This window comes from Ciconia boyciana, chromosome 1 (assembly GCF_034638445.1).
Source record: "Ciconia boyciana chromosome 1, ASM3463844v1, whole genome shotgun sequence".
Lineage (NCBI taxonomy): Eukaryota > Metazoa > Chordata > Aves > Ciconiiformes > Ciconiidae > Ciconia > Ciconia boyciana.
The window spans coordinates 181,926,848-181,946,137 of NC_132934.1; the positions used below are offsets into that span (position 1 = coordinate 181,926,848).

A 19,290-nucleotide genomic window follows, 5' to 3' on the forward strand; every position below is an offset into this window, starting at 1 on the left:
TTTCCAAATATTCTACTAGTTTTTCAGGATTCTGCACTTGTTCAAGGGGTGAAGTTCCAAAACACTGTAGGTGCCCACTGTCCTAGGTACTTGTCCATACTATTCCACACACCCTGCCACTCATAACTATCCAGCCTCGGGGTAGATCTCTCGGTGGTATTCTTAAATATTATTAAAAAGACCTGAAACACATTCAGGAGTAGCAGCAACAGGAACATGCTGGTTTGAACATCCCAAGGATATTCTAAATTCTCAAGAGCTATTGTAACTAGCCTGGAGAAGGGGAAGGCGAAGGCAGGCGTCTCCCCCATAAATAGGCTCTCCGAGGAGAAAAGGTGCAAAGTGTAATTATTAATAGTTTCTGAGAGATGGCTCCCAAAGTATGGAGAAGACAGAAATGCTGAGTACAAATACCAGATTAGTCTCACAACCAGCCATTTTATCATATTATAAGCCAGTATTACGAAGTACAGCAAAACAATAACCTTGACCCAGCTCCCAGCAGTGATAAACAGCACAAGAGGGAACATATACAGCAAGTAAGGTGTTACGTAACTCATCTCTGAGAACAAGCACAAGAATTCTGAGAGCAAATAAATCAACATTGTGACCAGCGACTATCGAACTAGTATAATTAATGTTTATAACAAATTTGTTCTAACGTGCTCTAGTCGGATCTGTCGTTATCTCAACCCATCAAGCACCATGTTGGGTGCCAAAAGTACTGTCACGGTTTAACCCCAGCCAGCAACTGAGCAGCACACAGCTGCTCGCTCACCCTCTCCCCTGGTGGGATGGGGGAGAGAACTGGAAGAGTAAAAGTGAGAAAACTCATGGGTTGAGATAAAGACAGTTTAATAATTGAAATGAAATATAATAATAATACTACTAAAAGAATATGCAAAGCAAGTGATGCACGATGCGATTGCTTACCACCTGCTGACTGATGTCCAGCCAGTTCCTGAGCAGCAGACCCCTGGCCAGCTTTTCCCTAGTTTATATACTGAGCATGACGTCATACAGTATGGAATATTCCTTTGGCCAGTTTGGGTCAGCTGTCCTGGCTGTGCCCCATCCCAGCTTCTTGGGCATCTCCAGCCTTCTCAGTCAGTAGAGCATGAGAAGCTGATAAGTCCTTGACTTAGTGTAAGCACTGCTTAGCACCAACTAAAACATCAGTGTGTTATCAACATTATTCTCATCCTAAATCCAAACACAGCACTGTATCAGCTACTAGGAAGAAAATTAACTCTACCTCAGCTGAAACCAGGACATGTGTAAGACATGACACTTGGCAGCGCTTGGCTACAACTCCCACATGCTCAGCAACGTTAACTCCAATGCTTTCATGTAGCCTTCTTCATTCCCAAACTCAACAACACTCCTAATTTAACTGTCCAAAGACTCACTAAGTAAAGGAATAGAATTTAAAAGGTCTTTGAAATCCAGCGGGGCAGAAACATGACCTCAGTGTCTACAGGCAATCATCATCCCGCTTGAGTTTGACTTCAGGTTGTCTAAATAATGTCTTATTTTTAATGACAGAATATAATAGTTCCTCCTCTGGGCCATTCTCCTAGATTCTTCTGCATGGCAACAGGGGGCCAACAGAGGGAAGTACTTCCTCAGCAAATCTGCTTCACCTTTCTCCCCTTTGTAGTTAAGTAGTTGGTTTGGATGAGAAGAGAACTTCCAGCCATTACTGCTGCATCACCTTCTTTCAACAGTGGAAATTCTGTGCACGACACCTACGTTCAAAGACCGGTAGGAAATAAAGACTCGTATATACAGTACCTGTCCTCTCAGCTACAGATAAAAAAAAATCTTGGATAGGTCACAATTTGAGACTCAAGGGAACGGTGATATCCCAGATACAAAGACTGTTTGAGAAAGGAGTTAGTATCTTAAGTGTCTTTGGATGTCAAAAACTCTCCCTTCAACTTCATTTACACAGCACAAATCTTGCTTCTCCTATACAAAACTGGAAAGACAAAGAAAATTGTAGGACGTATCCTATAAGGTCTATTACAAGAGGAAGATGATTGACCTCCGCAATCCACCGTCTGTCTATGAATAAACAGGAAAAATTACTTCTTTGTTTCTTGTTTTGTACGTAAAGATACAGTGCTTCAGGTTTCTTGGAAGTTAACACACCAGATGGATGAAAAATCTTTAACTATTTCTAAATATACATACAAGTCAACAATATACATGAAAGTCAACAATCAAACCTACTTGATGTCACATTTCTGAGAAGACAGAACAAATTCATTATCCATTGCATTAAGATCTAAAAATCATTACTTATAACCAAAGAAGGCTTTCTGTATAGGCTTAGTGTGTTTATATTTGCTTCTTCTAAACAGCATCTAGATATACTAAATTAGATAATACTAAGTTTCGATTAGTTGGAAGTACTGCCATTTTACAGTGCAAGGTAAGACAAATTTATTGCAGTTCATAGAAAAAACAGAAAACACAATACTTTAAACAATTACCCAATTTAAACTTGGGGGCGGGGAGGGAGTGTGGGTGTGTGTTTGTTGTCTGTTTGGGGTTTTTTTTTTTTAAAGTCTATTTAGGCCGAGACACAGTTGTCAAGAATGACAAGGTGTACCACTGGTGCTACACTGGGCAGAGGGATGACTAAATGACCTCTTGAGATCCTTTCAGCCTGTTTTTCTACAATTCTGTATTGACATTTGTGAGCACAGTGCTGAAGGCAGCACTGCTGGAGGCTCTCCTTGCTGCAAGATGATGACACACACTATACAAGCAAAATTCTAACACGCGGTTTCCTAAGTGTTGTTCCTAAATGTCTTTTCTTCTCATTGTTAAACCTTTGGTAAAAGTAAATAAGGTGGAAAATATTCAAAAATAAATAAGTTACATTTATAATTAATATTTTAATACTGGTTTACTGAGTTACTACATTGTTGCGATGCTTCTTTCAGTTTGCTTTCATCACTCAAATCAGAATCATCAATTGTTTTGCATACTTGGAAATTCCGCTCCGGAGTTGTTTTGATAACAAATACTTCCTCCATCATAAACTTTTACATTACTGAAGTAATCAAAACAGAAACTTCAATGACTGCTCACCTTATACCCACTTAATTCAATGCCGTGATCCCAAAGAACACTTCTCAGTAACTATAAATTTATGAAATACATTGGAAGGTGATGTTTTGGATTAAGGGGCACAGTTCAGATTCTCCAACGACAACCCACCTTACTCAAAATGAAACATTACTTCTGACTATGTAAGCATGACATTTCCATGTCACAAAAAAGTATTTCTATTTTGTTATTTTAAAAATCAGAGTATCACTTAAGTTTTCTTCATGTCAAAGAAAGGGTTTAAAACAGATTCTTAAAATAAATATTAAATTAATTCAGAAGAAAAGCTACCTTAAAATATTATTTGATGTGTTGAAATTGAAGGATGAAACCCTTCCTGCCTAAAATTAATTAATAGATGTTAACATGCAAAACTGTTAAGCTTATTTAAACAAGAAAATATAACTATACTGTAATATCCTATACCACATACACTACTTGTGAGGACTTGATTTTAAATTTTACTGGATAAGACTATTATTTTTTTTTTTTTTAAACAAAAGTCACATTGAAACTCATAACTATCTCAGTAAGGTACAAAAGCACCCTAAGTATTCTAAACAGACTTCAAAATAAATTGAAAGTAAAGCCCTTATTCCTCAAGGTCTTTTGGTTTTATTTTTGTTACATTTGTTTTTTCATACTACACATTTAAGGTTCCATTTAAGTCTTCCACCTTACCAGTTCTCGGTAGACACCTTCATTCTTTCCATCAGGTTTTGTTATCTTCTCTTTCTGGAACAGTTCCCTGTTTCGATTCCCTCCAGCACTCACACTGAGATTACTTCTGCTACTGCCACCACCTCCTCCAAACGTCTTGGTCTTTAGATAAGCACAAAAACAACATTTCAGTAAACAGAACTTAGGAAAATAAGCCTTAATATTTAGCTAGTAGAAAAAGTGCAGTAAATTTGATGCAGCTGTATTTTTTATGATTATGCTTTGCATCAACAAATAAAGCACTAGTTTACACACACAAAAAAGATGACTTTATTATGTAGGTATTTTTTTCCCCTATGCCCAAATGAGGCTGTAAAAAGGGTATATAATTCTAGTTTTTATGATTTATCAAGCAAATTTGAAAAATAAACTAAAAGGAAAACCGAGGGAGGACATAAAAACCTGACACGTGAGAACTAAACTTCCTAGCTATTCATTCAGACTGAATCCAGGGAATCATGGGTTTTTGAGAATTTAAAAAAGCAGATGAAAATTGATAACCTGTACTTATTACTTAAATTCATTAGCTAAATTGTGAAAACCACATTTTTTAATAGTGGTATCAAATCAAAATCATATCTACAATAAAACATTAAGATACATTTATTAGCTTTATTAAAATAAGAACATACCCATCAATCCAAAAGGACTCTATTTTTGATTCACCTTTTTAAAGATACATGAGTAGAACTATAAGCAGGCAAACATCAGAAAGCATTTGTCATTTAAGAGAGAAATACTTAAAATAACAAGAAAAGATCAATCACAGTAAATAAAATGCTGCAACACATGCATTCTAACCTCCTTGCTCTTTGCTACTTCTGCAATAGCAGCCGTCCTCTGCTTTTCAAATTCATCATTGTCCACAACAGTTTTTACTGTATTTGTCATTTGCAGAGTCTTTCTGCGATCAAGCTCTCTGCTATCCACTTGCACGTGAGATGCACATTTCTGAGAATGCAAAAGAAAGTTTTAATTAACTCTTCTGCCTAGTCTCATCCAAAAAAAAAAAAAAAGGTATTATTCCATTAGAGTAGCACAACTTAAGATAAAGAACATGATCGCAAAAATGTACACCTAGGACATCTAGATGTCTTTGCTGAAAAGCACGCTCCTCTGGTCCACTAGAAAGGCCAAAAAGAGTGACTTTTACATTTTAAGCTTAGTTCATGATGTAGCTAATATGATTTTTGGCGTTTAAGAAATACCTTTGGCGTTTAAGAAAGGACTATGCTAGCACCTACAAGATCTAACCAGAAGAATCAAAGGCTCCACATACTAAATAAAATTTTAAGTTTGAAATTAAGGGGAAAAATGTTAAATATAAATTGATACGACAAAGTGACAGGATCAATGCAATTTTTTAAAAACAGGCAAATTTTTTAGATCCAAGTCATCATGATCTAAGGTGTTTTGATAGCTTTTGTTTAACTGGAACCAGGTCCCCTAGATATCACGATATAGGGGGTTTTTTTACAAAATGACAAAGAGAAGTACACTTATACCTGCCCAAAAGGTACAAAAGGGGGAGGGCCACCTTCCGTTCCAATGTTACTCCTATTGTGTTTTGCTAAACTCTGTAAAAGAAAATTGTTGATTAATAAATTGCAAACAGAAAACAGCTTTTATGATAAATGTCTCTATTTCAGAAAGTATATGAAACTTGCAAGATGAACATTTTAAGCATAAAAAATAAGGATACGCTTAAAATCCTTGGGTGCTTAACTTGAGAAAGTTGGATGAAGGGCAGGGAGACAAAGAAAATAATGAAAATTTGCAAAATCATGAAGGCAACACACACAGGAAATACAGAAAATTCAGTTATATACCAAAATCTACACTAACAGAACAAAGCAGCACACAAATAGGCAGCAGATGTTTCTTTACATAGTCCCCAGTGAACTTGCTGCCGCCAGAGGTTGTAAAACACATACAGTTTCAGCATGTTTAAAAAGGGATTGGATCATTTCAGCCTGGAGAAGGTAAGGTTCAGGGCGATCTTACCAATCTACACAAACACCTGCAGGGAGACTGTAAAGAAGATGGAGCCAGGCTCTTTTCAGCGGTGCCCAGTGACAGGACCAGAGACAATGGAACCAAATTGAAACACAGGAGGTTCCCTTTGAACATCAGAAAATGATTTTTTTACTGTGAGGGTGACTGAGCACTGGCACAGGTTGCCCTGGTGGGTTGTGGAGTCTCCATCCTTGGAGACATTCAAAAGCTGCCTGGACATTATCCTGGGCAACCAGCTCTAGGTGGCCCTTCTTGAGCAGTGGGTTTGGACCAGATGACCTCCAGGTCTCCTCCAACCTCAACCATTCTGTGAAATTCATTAACCCATGCATAAGCAAATACTGAAAGAATTAGTCAGGACTGTATCCCCTGACAAACATAATACAACAATTCCGGATGCCAAGGCTGTATAAGAGTTCAAGCTGTGTGCTCTCCCTAAAAAACATCTCTTTTTGCCACTGTTTGAAAAAAAATACTGTGCCACTAGGAAATTTCCCCTATGGCCTTATGAAGAGTATGGTACATACACTAAATTGATCAGCAGATCGCAAAGACCATATCAATAAGCATAATGATTACTGATAGGTAATATCTATAGAATACAAGTGCTCTAAACACTTTGCCACAATCAGGCAATCAGTGACCTAGGCCTAAAATCAAAGCATTCTCAAATAATACAAATTACTAGTCACCAACAACAGTAAAAAGATGGATTTGTAAAACACTGCATTAAAATATCTGTTCATTGTTGATACACTTTTTCTCTTTCTTTACAAATTGTTACAACAGCAGCAACCTGCAAGAGAATGAAATTCACTGGAATTGACATTTGGTTATGTGTTAATTATTCCGTGCTACACAGAAATATTTGGTTTCAGAAGTGGAAAAAGGAGGAACAGGTCCTTAATGCTGTTAAAATGCTTCAAAACTGCATTTGCTATAATGCATCTGTTTTATCATCTTCATTTCTTATTGTCCCTTTTTTCCCACTGGGACAGTTATGCATGTTTACATACACCATTTACTACTCCCCGTTAGCAGAGAGAGTTTTAATTACTTAAGCCTATATATGACATTCACCTACATATTTATTACCCTGATGTAAAATTGATTTAATTCCATCATGTGAGAACTGTAGTATATATGTGACTATGCTTTAAACCATTATACTATCAGAGAATTTCTTAAAATAAGAGATTAATTCAGCTAATACCCAAATCAAAACTTTTGGTCCACTCTTTTCAAGTTAACTACTTTTATTCAGGAACCAAAGACCATTTTCTAAATCATTTATGGTTATTTATTCCTTTCAAGGTTAAAAAAAAATAAAATTCAAAATCCTTTTTCTCATGCCTTGGAGCAAAAAACACTGATAAAGTATTCAATAAATTATTCAAAACAAAGCACTCAGAAGTACAGAAATCATAAAATTTTTCTGCTTTAGTTTCAATCAGTTCACTTAAAGTGCTGCCTTAGAATTATGAGCTAACCAAGGGCTGATCACTGTAGCACGCTCATACCTTCCCATATCTATTAACTGAAGCAGCACAGTACAACAGTCATTTGATGGCCAAGGCGCCTCGCTTCCCCAGGGTAGGCACTCTAGCTCCAATAAACCTTACACTTTTTTTTTGTTTGGATCTAGAGATATGTAGGCAATTCTGAAATGAACTCCAGCACTGAATCAAATTATAATAAAAATATTTATATGATAGCCTAAGAACTCGAGCATTTGATCATAGTTAATTCCTCATGTTCTATAATCAGGAAGAACATGCTTAAGTTTAAGGTCACACTTTTTTTCTTTCCCAAATCAGAATCAAGGAAACACATACAAGAAAAAGACTGTTCCAAACTACTGCTCAAACATGTAATCTGGCAAATAGCAAAAAAGCACTTAAAAATTGACTGCATATTTACTAACATTTAACTACATGGATTTTGAATCATAAAAATTTATTGCATAAAGTTGTTATCCAGAATGAAAGAACTCTGCCTAATGGTAAATAACAGCCTTGACACTTTCTTCTCAGGTAGCACTGTCTGCTTAGAAGTGAGAACAATTGCTTTGGAAATTAAATTTCACTTTGCACCAAATAAAAAGCAAACTGTCAACAAGAACAATATTTTTTAACTTACAATTAAATTTGCTTGTAGCACAGCAGTAATTATCATTTACAATAAACTTTGTTATAAATACATTCAGTATGCTGCTTTTACCCTTTCTGCTGTATTTGGATTGTGACATTAAAAAAATATTTCCTAGGGAATCTTTTAAGCAACCAAAGTTCACAATATGAGACTGAACTCCTAGATATTATATACCACTATACCCTCATACTTCTTTCTAATATGAATTTTGAAGTATACATAAAACTACTCCCTTTTCCCATCAGGTAACCTCAATATTTAGCCTCACCTTCACCAAAATAGAAGAATCATTAAGTATACTAGTGATCTTTACTTTTACCTAATCCGTAATTTGACAGATTCAATGTTTTAAAAATACAAGGGCCTACCAGTCTTACCAATCACCTCAGCAAAATTTGTTTCAGCCTTCACTTACATATCATCCGATATTTTGATTAAGAGCAATACAAAGTAGTCTTCTTTCATAAGAAGGGTACCAGCAATATCTTGCAGATACTGATCCTCACTGGTTGAAACACCAGCCACCACCAGAACACTAGGAACACTATGAAGCAATAATTATTTGGAACTGTATTCTCACCTAAAGAAGGCCATGACACATTACCTTATATTTCCAAATAGTCTAGAAAAAAGATCACAGAGTAACATTCTCATTTACTCCTTATTTATTTACCGTCACTTAAACAGTGACACTTAAAAAAAAAAAAATCGAAATTTCTAGGCAAGAATTACCTTATGATAAAATTGAATGCTACAAGGAATTCCACATTTATTCCACATGCAGTACGGTAATAATGCATTCATTCCGCACACTCTATATTTGTAGTGCGAGTTTTTCATTGCTTTCGGGAGGAATCAAGTTTTAGTAATTTCAAACATTGTTCTGAATGGAACAAAATGGTAATGCAACTACACAACTAGAAGCTGACAGGTAGGTGCAAGGGCAATAATTTAAGACTGGACAAACAACTTCATTTCTAAAGTTTTGTAATATTATTTGACTTAATAGCACTAACTTTTTTAATAAGTGTAAAAGAAACTTATTTTATCATCTACACAAGAAGCCCAATTAACACTTCTCAGATATTGTAGTGGAGAGAAAAAAATCCTGGCTTCAAAACAAGTAATTTGAAATAGTCACACAAATACAAGTTTTCTGTCTTTCCATGCAAACGCAGTTCAGCATTTCATTTAAGCTTCAGTGGCAAGATTAGACAAGGAGTGGCAATGTCCTTGCTCAAATATCTTTGAGAGTTGACAATCTTGCTTATTTGTCAACTGTTCTCTTCTGTAAAGCTTTCTGAACAGGACAGAAACATCGAGTTCATGAGGAAACTGCTATCAAAGTAGCATCTGCCTTCTATAGACTTGTTTGAGCCCTATCTGTCTAGCTGTCAGTTCAGATATAGAACTGGAACTATGATTTCCAGTCATCATGGTTCACCTGTCCAAACCGATTTCTCATCACCCACAGCTTTTCTGACATGGCTACATTCATGCTGGGAACCTGATCATGTGCTGTGAGCTGGTCAACGAGAAAAAGAAAATTATATTCCAGCAAATTGCAAGACGGAACCAGAGAATTAAGCAGATAGCAATATGCAATAGTTAACTTTCTATACTTTATCTTTAGTAAATCAGTGAAAACTTAATTACCTATCTTTTAAACATATCGCATAAAGCCAACAGAACTGGCTAACAACAAGTGGTCAAAGTTGTTGTAGTCAGCAGCACACCAATGGTTATTAAATGGTTTGCTTTCTTGTAAACAGAATGTGTTCCTAGTTATTTCTTGACATTGACCTCAAAAACAAACTAATTTTTATAAAGCAACATTTATTTGTTGAAGCCCAGGTAGAAGAAACATGAAAACAGACTGTCGAAAATATCACCAATAAAAGCTAACTGATTCTATTGACCCTTCTCTTACCAATTAGGTGGCATTCTTAAGAATGCATTACTTGTATGTGTCTCTCTTCTGTCACCATCACTCTTAAAACTTCGTGGGTTTTAAGTGGAGAGAGAACTCACAAGACTTTATACTAAATATGAATAAAAATGATAAAATGGGATGTTTCTGCTTTTGGTCCCAGAACCTTCTTTTTAATCAAACAGGCAGCTTCATTTAAAACCAGGAATGTTTTTAAGAAACTATTTTCAACTGCAGAAGCACAAAAAGGATGCCAAACAGAATCTACTAGAGTGGACACTGTGTAACTCGAACGTTCAAATAAATTTTGGCCCAGTTTGCTCAGATCTATAAAATGTAAAACAACACTGAAGAAGGCTAGCCGTAACAAAAATGGCTGTGGAAAACTTAGCATCAGCAACAGTAAAAGAAGTACTTTACACAGAAGTGACCATTGCGTTCATAAGCAGCTAATCTGTTTCAGAGACATGGATGTAAAAATATAGAGAGATGTGTGTGTAGTAGTAGTGATAGTTGATCTGGTAAGTATTTGAGTAGGGTCAATCTGGTAAGTATTGAGTTTGTAGTAGTGTCACAACTTCCTGCCCTAGGAACTTCCACTCATTTGTGAGCAAGTGTATGAAAAATTCTTCCTGCACCAACTTTTGTTCTATTGAGATAGGAACCAGGCTTAAACAGAGTAAAGGGGCTTACAAGCATTTATGACTTGTTGATAGATTTTAAAACCTCCAATTTGTCTTTATAATTACAAATTTACTTAAAGCACTGATGAAATCTGCAATACAGAATTCATACTTAAGGTTACCGACTTCAGCGCTTTCCATACACTTACTATATTTTTTTTGCCTCAAAAATATAGTCTGCAGACGGTAACTGTAAAAGGCATCATTCTTCAATATTTTGGTACCAAACACACTGTTTAGGAAAGCAACCACCCATGACTGCACTAAAATAAATTTAATACATTTGATGAAAGTTTTCAATCTTTGCAGGCTACAAAAAGAATCAGTTCTCAGGCAAAGATCGCTTATAATTTCTTCATTTGCAACATTTTACATAAGATCTATTTATATATATTTGGCTGCATCCCTAAAAATATTGGGACAGTAAAGTTCTAAAAGCTTATCACATGAAAGTTCACAGTCAACACATAAAGCTTTATGTCATTAAATGTAATATGCATCCTGTAAGACAAGCATTTCCAGTGGTGTTACCTCACCCTTTGTAATTCCCACTTTTCTATAAGATGCTCCACTTCACCTCCAAGAACTGCTGTGTTACTGTCATCCAACAGCAAGAATCCGTTTCTCACTTCAACAATTCCTGAAAGCTTAATTTTTGTTCCAGGAGGAGTGTTCAGGCTAGAAGTAGAAACAAAGCCAAATATTTCAAATACGTTTATTAATATTCTGCCACCAAAACCATAAAATTCTACTCTTATTCTTCTACCGTTGTCATATTTCATAATAACAAATTAGCATCAAAAACCTTTGCAATAATTCCTTCACTATGCACAGCACTTTTCAATAGCTTTATTGGAACACTTCCCATTCATTACATAAAAATGCCACATTGCAAATTAGAATCTAACAGAGATGAATGTTTGCAAATTGTCTGTTTGGTTAAAATCCAATTTAACAATGCCTAAACTAAGGATGAGATTTGTTTAGACTAACAGAAAACATCTCAAAGTCAGTTGTCTAAGTTCCTCATCCTAGGATGCATTTATAGTTAATAGAGGATCTCCAGATGGTTAGTCATCTCATTTGTTTTAGACATTTAACTTAGGAAAAAATAAAGAGCTGTTAGAAAAGCAGCTTTCTGTATATTACTAACAGCCAGGACTGTACTAGAATAAATACAAAAAACATGCATGTTGTAGTGCTGCTTCTCTCATCACTCTACCATTTAAAGAACATATGGATGCTCTCTGTGGTCAACTCCCACAAGGAGGTACCTTAACTTCTTTTCATGTGAATCTACCCTATGAAAAACAACAGCAGATGCATAAAAGAATTACGCATCTCAAACCCGTAATTGAAAGATATGACAAGCAGCACAATATGGAAACTATGATTTTTCTTGTGAGAAACAGGACACAGTCAGTTATAACCTTGTAACTGATTGTTAATAACCTCTTTAAAATATGCTAAAGCTATCGTTGCAATCACAGGACCATATCACACGGTGAGGAACATTCACAGTGGAGTCAGCCAATTTCAGCATTAGTGGCATTAACCTTAGCAATATTAATGAATTTTCAGTATTGTTCTGATAAAAGCAAAGAAAAAGAGATCAGAAAAAATAGGCAAGAAAGAAAGAAATTTAAAAAAAAAAAAAAAAGAAAATTATGCAAAGGCGGGGAGAGCTAAATGGAAACCCTAGTCATGAAGAACTTCTAAATTAAAAGAAAACTGTGATCTTTATTTATCTGAAGAAACACTATGTACTGAAACAGCATATTATTCCAGGTTAATAGTCCAACTTCAAACCTGAAAGAACCACATACAACATAAATTACATTTTCATACAAAGTTACCTGAAAAGAAGAGCTCACATCATTACTACAGAGTGATAAGTTCTCTGACATTTTTGAGATTTTACCTAAAAGCTTTCAAATTGTGTCTTCTGCTGGCTGTTCTTACTTTATAAGTATTTTGTGATCTAGAATCTACTTACACAGGAGCCTTCCTTTTCTGCTCTCCTTATATTCATGTTGGAATATGATATTCCAAGTTCTGCTGGCTCAAGTTAAAATTAAAATATCATTAAGCTTTCTACCTTTTAAAACAGCATCACTCTAAACTGCAAGCTGGCTCCTGCTCAGAAGGAGCAGTTTAACAGTAAAAGATGACATTTAAAAATGAAGTATCTAACTGTTGCAGCTAGCAGAGAAAGAGAGAGGAAGAATTTTATTTTTTTTTTAATCAAAGTAATCTGAACTAGAGTGAAGAGCAAAGCACACCATGACTCCAGAGACTAAACACTAGAGATACTTTTCAGCATCTTCATAACCAAACACACAAAAAATCCCCACGTTCAACAGTAATTAGCTCTCTTACTCTTCATTTTTAACTGAAGAAATATTTACTAATTCAATCCAAGTTAAAGCCTTGCCCATGGTAAAACAGCACTAGTTGCATTAAGTTAGGTGTGTCAGGCCTGTGACATTCCTGCTACCAAAGTCAGATAAAAGATCTGCTACTACCAAAAATTGGAATTTGGTTCAAGTTTGTACACATCCAAAATACTGTGTGCCGTATCAACTCTGACTCAGCAGATGGCTGCAAAAATTCACTTTCTTCCATTACGTACTTCAGCATAAATGGTATTGTAAATTACATTCATGTTACTGAATTCATGCATGCTGAATTTAAGGTTCTCCTTGACATACAAATTTTGAGAAGAAAACCTGTTTTGTCAAGCAATTTTTCCATGTATTACTAAGGACAATTCCATTATTTTAAGGATATTTAAGTATCAAAGCAAAACTTTGGAAAGAAAGTTGTTCACCTTATTTTTGACATGCTACTGTATTCTATAGCTGTACAGCTTGTGTGTCCATCAGTCATCTGTAAACGTAACATTCTGGGAGCAGCCTGAGATTCTTCGTTATCCTTTGGTGCAGCAACATTGCGTATTTTCTGTATTTGCAGAACACATGGCCCTTCCAGCTATATATGCAAAACAGAAAAGACAAAACTGTTAACACCATGAAGCAAACACACTGTAATATCTAGACACACTAACAGATGCCCCCAGGCAAAGGAAAGTCTAATTTTAACAAGCAGTCATGTTCAATTTCTGTCACTCATGTACTATATGTTCTAAAGCATGATAAAAATGGCTTTTTTAGAGAAACAGTTGTGATTCTTCATACATCCCTGTGATACCAGTTATGGAAAAGAAGTGAATGAAAAGAGTTGGGGGGGGGCAAACAAACAAACAAAACCACAAATATTGTCACTTCCAACGTACTATGAAGTCCAGATAAGATTTCACATGCTGCACCGCAGGGTCTCATTGACAAAGTGTTCTAAAGAAAGAAACAACCAGCTTTGAAGACTATCTGGTTGTATCAAGAGTACATTTCAAGTACAACCACTCTGCAAACACTAACTAGAAACACAGCTTCTTCAAACAGAGATAAAATCAGAACATAACAACCTCAAGGGACATCACTATCTGTTGGTTACCTAAAAATGCAGCATATCCTTCTATACACACTACAGTTTATGTTACCCCCCCCCCAAAAAAAAAACCCACCAAAACAACACAAACCCCAAAACAAAAAAAAAACCCAAACAAACAAAAACCCCCACCACCATAAAACCAAATCAAAACCAACCAAACCACTTCATCACATTTGGGCTATAGCTGAGTACACAGTAATTCTGACCCCTCTGAGAAATACAAATGAATAATCTGTTGCCGCTCAACTAATCTCTAGCACCTGAGAGACAGCAGAAAAGAGGAAAAAGTGCACATTTCATCAGCTTCTTCCCTTTGAGAAGCAGAATAAGTAGCCCAGAAGAACACAAAATGAGAGCAGATAACCAGGAGGTGATTATATATTAAGAAAATAGAAATGAATAAATAAAATAATAGAAGCAGTGAAACTACATAAATTAGAAGATGAGGATACAGGAACTTTATTTAGGATGAGAACAAAAGAGACAGGAAAATGCTTTGGAACATCATTAAAGCATGAAATTGTACTACAAAGAGGAGGAAAACAGTCACTAAAAGGAGCAAAAGCAGCACCCCGCAGAGCTCACTTCTTAAATGGTTTTGTGATCTTGAGACAATAGTCAATAATATAAATGAAAATTTCTACGTAATTTTCCTATTCTTGACACTTTCAAATAAATTTAAAATTTGAAGGCACCTGCATCATCTATGACTTCAAATTGAACCATGGAAAATACAGTATTTGGGATGGAGGATTTCTCAAAAGCTGAAGAAGTTATGTTTATTTGGAAGCTACTGAAACTTAGAAGCTTCCATATCTTTTTTCAATACTGAATATTTGAAGAAAAGAGCATGAAGAAGAACAACAGTATTTTTAGTAAATGCTGACTAAATCTTATCTCTTTCAATAACAATTAAAAGACTAATACTGTTTCTCATAAAAATGGAAATCTTTTTGCCTTTATTTCAACAGAAGAAAAACTGGATAATCTAATGTATAGTATGAAAACAAGTTACCCTCCTCTATTGGTTAACTACAGCAAAGAAGCCACAAAAAAAAATTTCTCTTCTAGATTTTTTGTACAGAATGATTCTTTCTATAGTAATGAATGAACCACAGTGCCGCACTTAGGGGTTGCTTCAAAAGTCCACATTTGTCATAAACCAGTGCTACTATTTTAACATTACACAATGTTTTCAAAGTAAAGACAAAAAGCACTAGGCAACTGAGAAGCATTTGTAGTTAACCACAGCTAGGTTGGTCACTCAGCTGAATAGTAGCTTTACTATAATGACAATTTCTTTCACAAATGTTGAGCAAATTCTAGTTCTAGGTATTTGCTTTTGGTTTTAAACAATTGTTTGGTAGATCCCTTAAAAAATCTGGAGTGCAAAGAAACGAGGGCTAGGCTAACTATGAATATACATGCCAATATCTTCAGGGTATTGTGTCTAAAGTGTCAAGCATACAGTACAATAAAGCAGAGCTGCACATTTTTTGAGCTTGGACAATAGTGTCTGTTTCTTTAACGAAGAAAATTACATGTCACTTCAGAAAACAGGTGCAAAAGAGGAATGGAAGAGTGTAGTTTTCCCAAATATACACCACATTAACACCACAATTATTTTTATGGACTTAATCAGGACCTCAGAGCATCCAGATCTCCCAGTCCCAGTTCAGCTCATTTGCCCTCTCATCACATAAAATGAGCACATAGTGACAGAAAAGAAAGTCAGTCTTACTGCAGAACAAGGACAACCACCACTGGATTCCAGGTGAATCCAGAAGACCTATGTGAGTACTCCTTGTGTGGACTATTTTTAAGTCTCATTGTGAGAACCAAGACCAGAAAAAAAAAAATATTGTAATAAACAAAAATCATATAACTTATGATCAACAGGTACACTTACACATTTAATCAGAGTCAGCCAATCTGAAACCTCTTCAGCACTCAGGTGCTGAATGTCATATACAAAAAGCTGAGACAATTTTTTCTTTATTAAACAAAAATTTTTAGTAAATTATCAAGCATCCTAAGTAGTAAGGCTGGTTATATCTTGACTATTAAGGTTGCGAGTTCCTTTCCATTATAAAAATGCAGCTTTTGGTTCCCTTACTAACACTTTGAACACTTTGTACAGTAATGCTAAATATATCAGACAATTTCAACATCACCTAGGGTTCCACCCCCACCCTCCAGGAGGGGGAAGAAAGAGAAAACATTTCAAGATATCAGATAGATCAATTTAATTATTTCTAAAAATGGGCAATAGGCTTGTGATTAAAGCAAGTTCTTTCTTTCAACACTTCTACAACCTCTGCCCTTTAAAAAAAAGGGATTGCAATTTGACAAAACAGTAATAATATCTGGAATGAAAGGATACGTGTTTTGTAAAGATTAATGGCTTTGTAGAGGTTTGTACATTTTACAATGCTTTGTAAAGGTTAATGGCTATTAAAAACAGATGAGAGGGTGAAAAAGTAATAAATTAAATACACAAATACAGAAGCCCTAACAAACAGCCCATAATGGAGACAGCAGTGAATTCCAGCACTCTTAAAACACTAACTGACGGACCACTGTAGTGTAGCTCAATGGCCCATCAAGTCTAACTTTTCCATGGATCTTGTGGAAAAGACTAAAACTTATTACAGGATGGACAGCAAAGCTGGACACGAAGGGCCACAGAGTTGATTAAGGGACTGGAACACCTCTCCTATGAGGAAAGGCTGAGAGAACTGGGACTGTTCAGCCTGGAGAATGACAAGGGGCACAAAGTGAAACATAGGAGGCTCCGTCTTAACATCAGGAAACACTTTTTTACTGTGAGGGTGATCAAGCACTAGAACAGGCTGCCCAGGGAGGTTGTAGAGTCTCCATCTTAGAAGACACTGAAAAGCCATCTGGACATGGTCCTGGGCACCTGGCTCTAGGTGGCCCTGCTTGAGCAGAGGCAATGGACCAGATTACCTCATCAGGTACCTTCCAACCTCAACCACTCTGTGATCCTGTGACTGTTTTCTTGTATAAAATCCCATATTATTATTTAGGTAATGCCTTCATTCTTAAGTTCCAAATAATACAGTTGTAGCTTGCTCTATCCAGAAGTATTTACAAACTGGACAAGCAACTGCACACATGTTAAGGCTGGAATGCTATGAAAAGCGGTTCAGATGACTTAAAAAAACCTAAAAGACTAAGTAGAAAAATAAAGAAATTGCATTTTATGTGCCATAGTAGTAGTATAAACAGCTTTCAGTGATTAGAGTCTAAAGGATGCAAATAAGTTAAGACTACAGAACATAGGCTAAATGAGTTGAGGAATGAAGACTGGCTTTATCCATCATTGATCCCATAATTAATGCTCTGCCTACTTTTTCAAGGTGAAAAATAAAATAATAATATCTTGTACTATATAATGCCACTATAATGTTCATACTGTAGGTTTTACATTAATGTATGGGAAAACTACTGGGTAAGTCAGAATCTGAAATCTGAAATAGCAGAAAGAGGCATAAGAGGAATGACTGGAAATGGAAGTTTAATAAAAAGTCATTGAGACATACCACATCCCACTCCTTCCTCTTTATCCACAAAACCCATCAGTGTTAATTCAAGAACACACATGACTCTTGGAAAGGGGAAAAAAAAAAACCACAAATAAAAACCCAAACAAACAAAAAACCAAAGTAAACAAATCATATGATAGAATTATATGATAGATCATATGATAGAAGACACACTATCATATGACAGAATATGCACAGGTCTTTCTGGACATAGTTTAAATTAATTAAAACATCATTCACTCATATGTATTTAATTTATAGGCTTCTTCAATACGAAGAAATGAAACTATGTACTTACATCACGGCATGTTCAGGAAAAAAAATCTGAAATATTAACGACACACACTGACTGGAGGAGACTAACTGATCAACAGTTGGAAATACCACCTCTATCTACCACAAATCAATAGCCTCTCCAGCAAATCCTGAAAGTCAGTAAAACTATTTTGTATCAGTGCTCTTCAAACAGTGCTTACACCTGCCTCAATGTCTGCCAATTAAGACATTATTGTTCACAAATAGGGATTAAACCACTACTGCCATCCTTAGAATGAGAGGAGATGCTCCAGATCAAGCTAGGGTCACAAAATATCTACACGCATACTTGCCCATGTCATCAAGGTAGAAAATAATGTTCTAATAAATCAATCTCTTCAGATCCCTAAGTTACAGAGACAAAGTTTCAAACAATGCCCAATAGCTGGCTAATAATTTTCAACAAGTTTTGCAATATAGCAACTAGACTATATTCTACTCTTGTCAAGACTGTTATTGCACTGTCTTCCTAGGAGCATTGCTTTGACACACTCAAACTGGTCTGAAACCAAAAACTAGTCAGTCTCTTACAAAGATTTAGCTTATTATATCTAACATTATATACTTTATCTCAAAAACATGGAAGTAAACATGCCTTTTCAAGAGCTCCTGAAAAAGGCATGAGGAGCTAAGATGACAATCACAACACTGATCAAGGTGAAGAGCTCAGGGCCCAGAGCTTACCTAAGGCTGCCAAACAGCTATTTTCTAAAAAGACTACGAGTCAGTTCAATCTGTCAGCATTACCACACACATAGTCTTGTCAAAATCATCTCAACTAGAAAAAAACCAAACAAACAACTAAAAATACATAGGAAAATTTCTGACACATGCAGTTTCAAATACAGTTATATCAAGAGATCTGACGTAGCAATCACTCTCACTGGAAGGTAAAGATGAGCACCTCAAGACTGGAGGGTTGTTTTGGGTTTTGTTTTATTTCTTAAATGCAGATCAGTTGTAACTGGAACAGCAAATCTGATCATCCTTTAAATAATTAAAAAAAAAAAAAAGCCTGCAGGAAACCAAAATCCACAATTCCACAATCAAAAAGACACTAAAAGGCAACAAAGCACAGTTAGTTGTACTAAAGTAATGAGACAGAAATTGAGAAGTGTATGAGTAACCTTAAACAGGAATTAGAATCGCTGGCAGCTTGTTTTAACTGCTTACCATCAATCTGTCGGTACTCAGAAAGCATCTCTCTGAGCTCAGAAACTAAATCCTTTCTGAATACTTCTTCTGGAATGAATGTTTCCATTGTAATGGAACATAA

At 35.7% G+C, this 19,290-nt stretch overlaps 1 protein-coding gene across 4 annotated transcripts in view; it reads right to left on the minus strand.

Annotated features, from left to right (window-relative positions):
* Positions 1-19,290, minus strand: part of TDRD3 (tudor domain containing 3) — a 119,110-nt gene that overhangs the window by 48,116 nt on the left and 51,704 nt on the right. For all 4 annotated transcript variants that reach the window (XM_072850111.1, XM_072850113.1, XM_072850112.1 and 1 more), the window contains 5 exons: positions 13,451-13,611; positions 11,157-11,298; positions 5,346-5,417; positions 4,642-4,791; positions 3,802-3,942 (listed from right to left, as the gene is read on the minus strand). In XM_072850111.1, the coding sequence (XP_072706212.1) occupies positions 3,802-3,942; positions 4,642-4,791; positions 5,346-5,417; positions 11,157-11,298; positions 13,451-13,611 (666 nt within the window). The remainder of the gene's footprint in view (positions 1-3,801; positions 3,943-4,641; positions 4,792-5,345; positions 5,418-11,156; positions 11,299-13,450; positions 13,612-19,290) is intronic.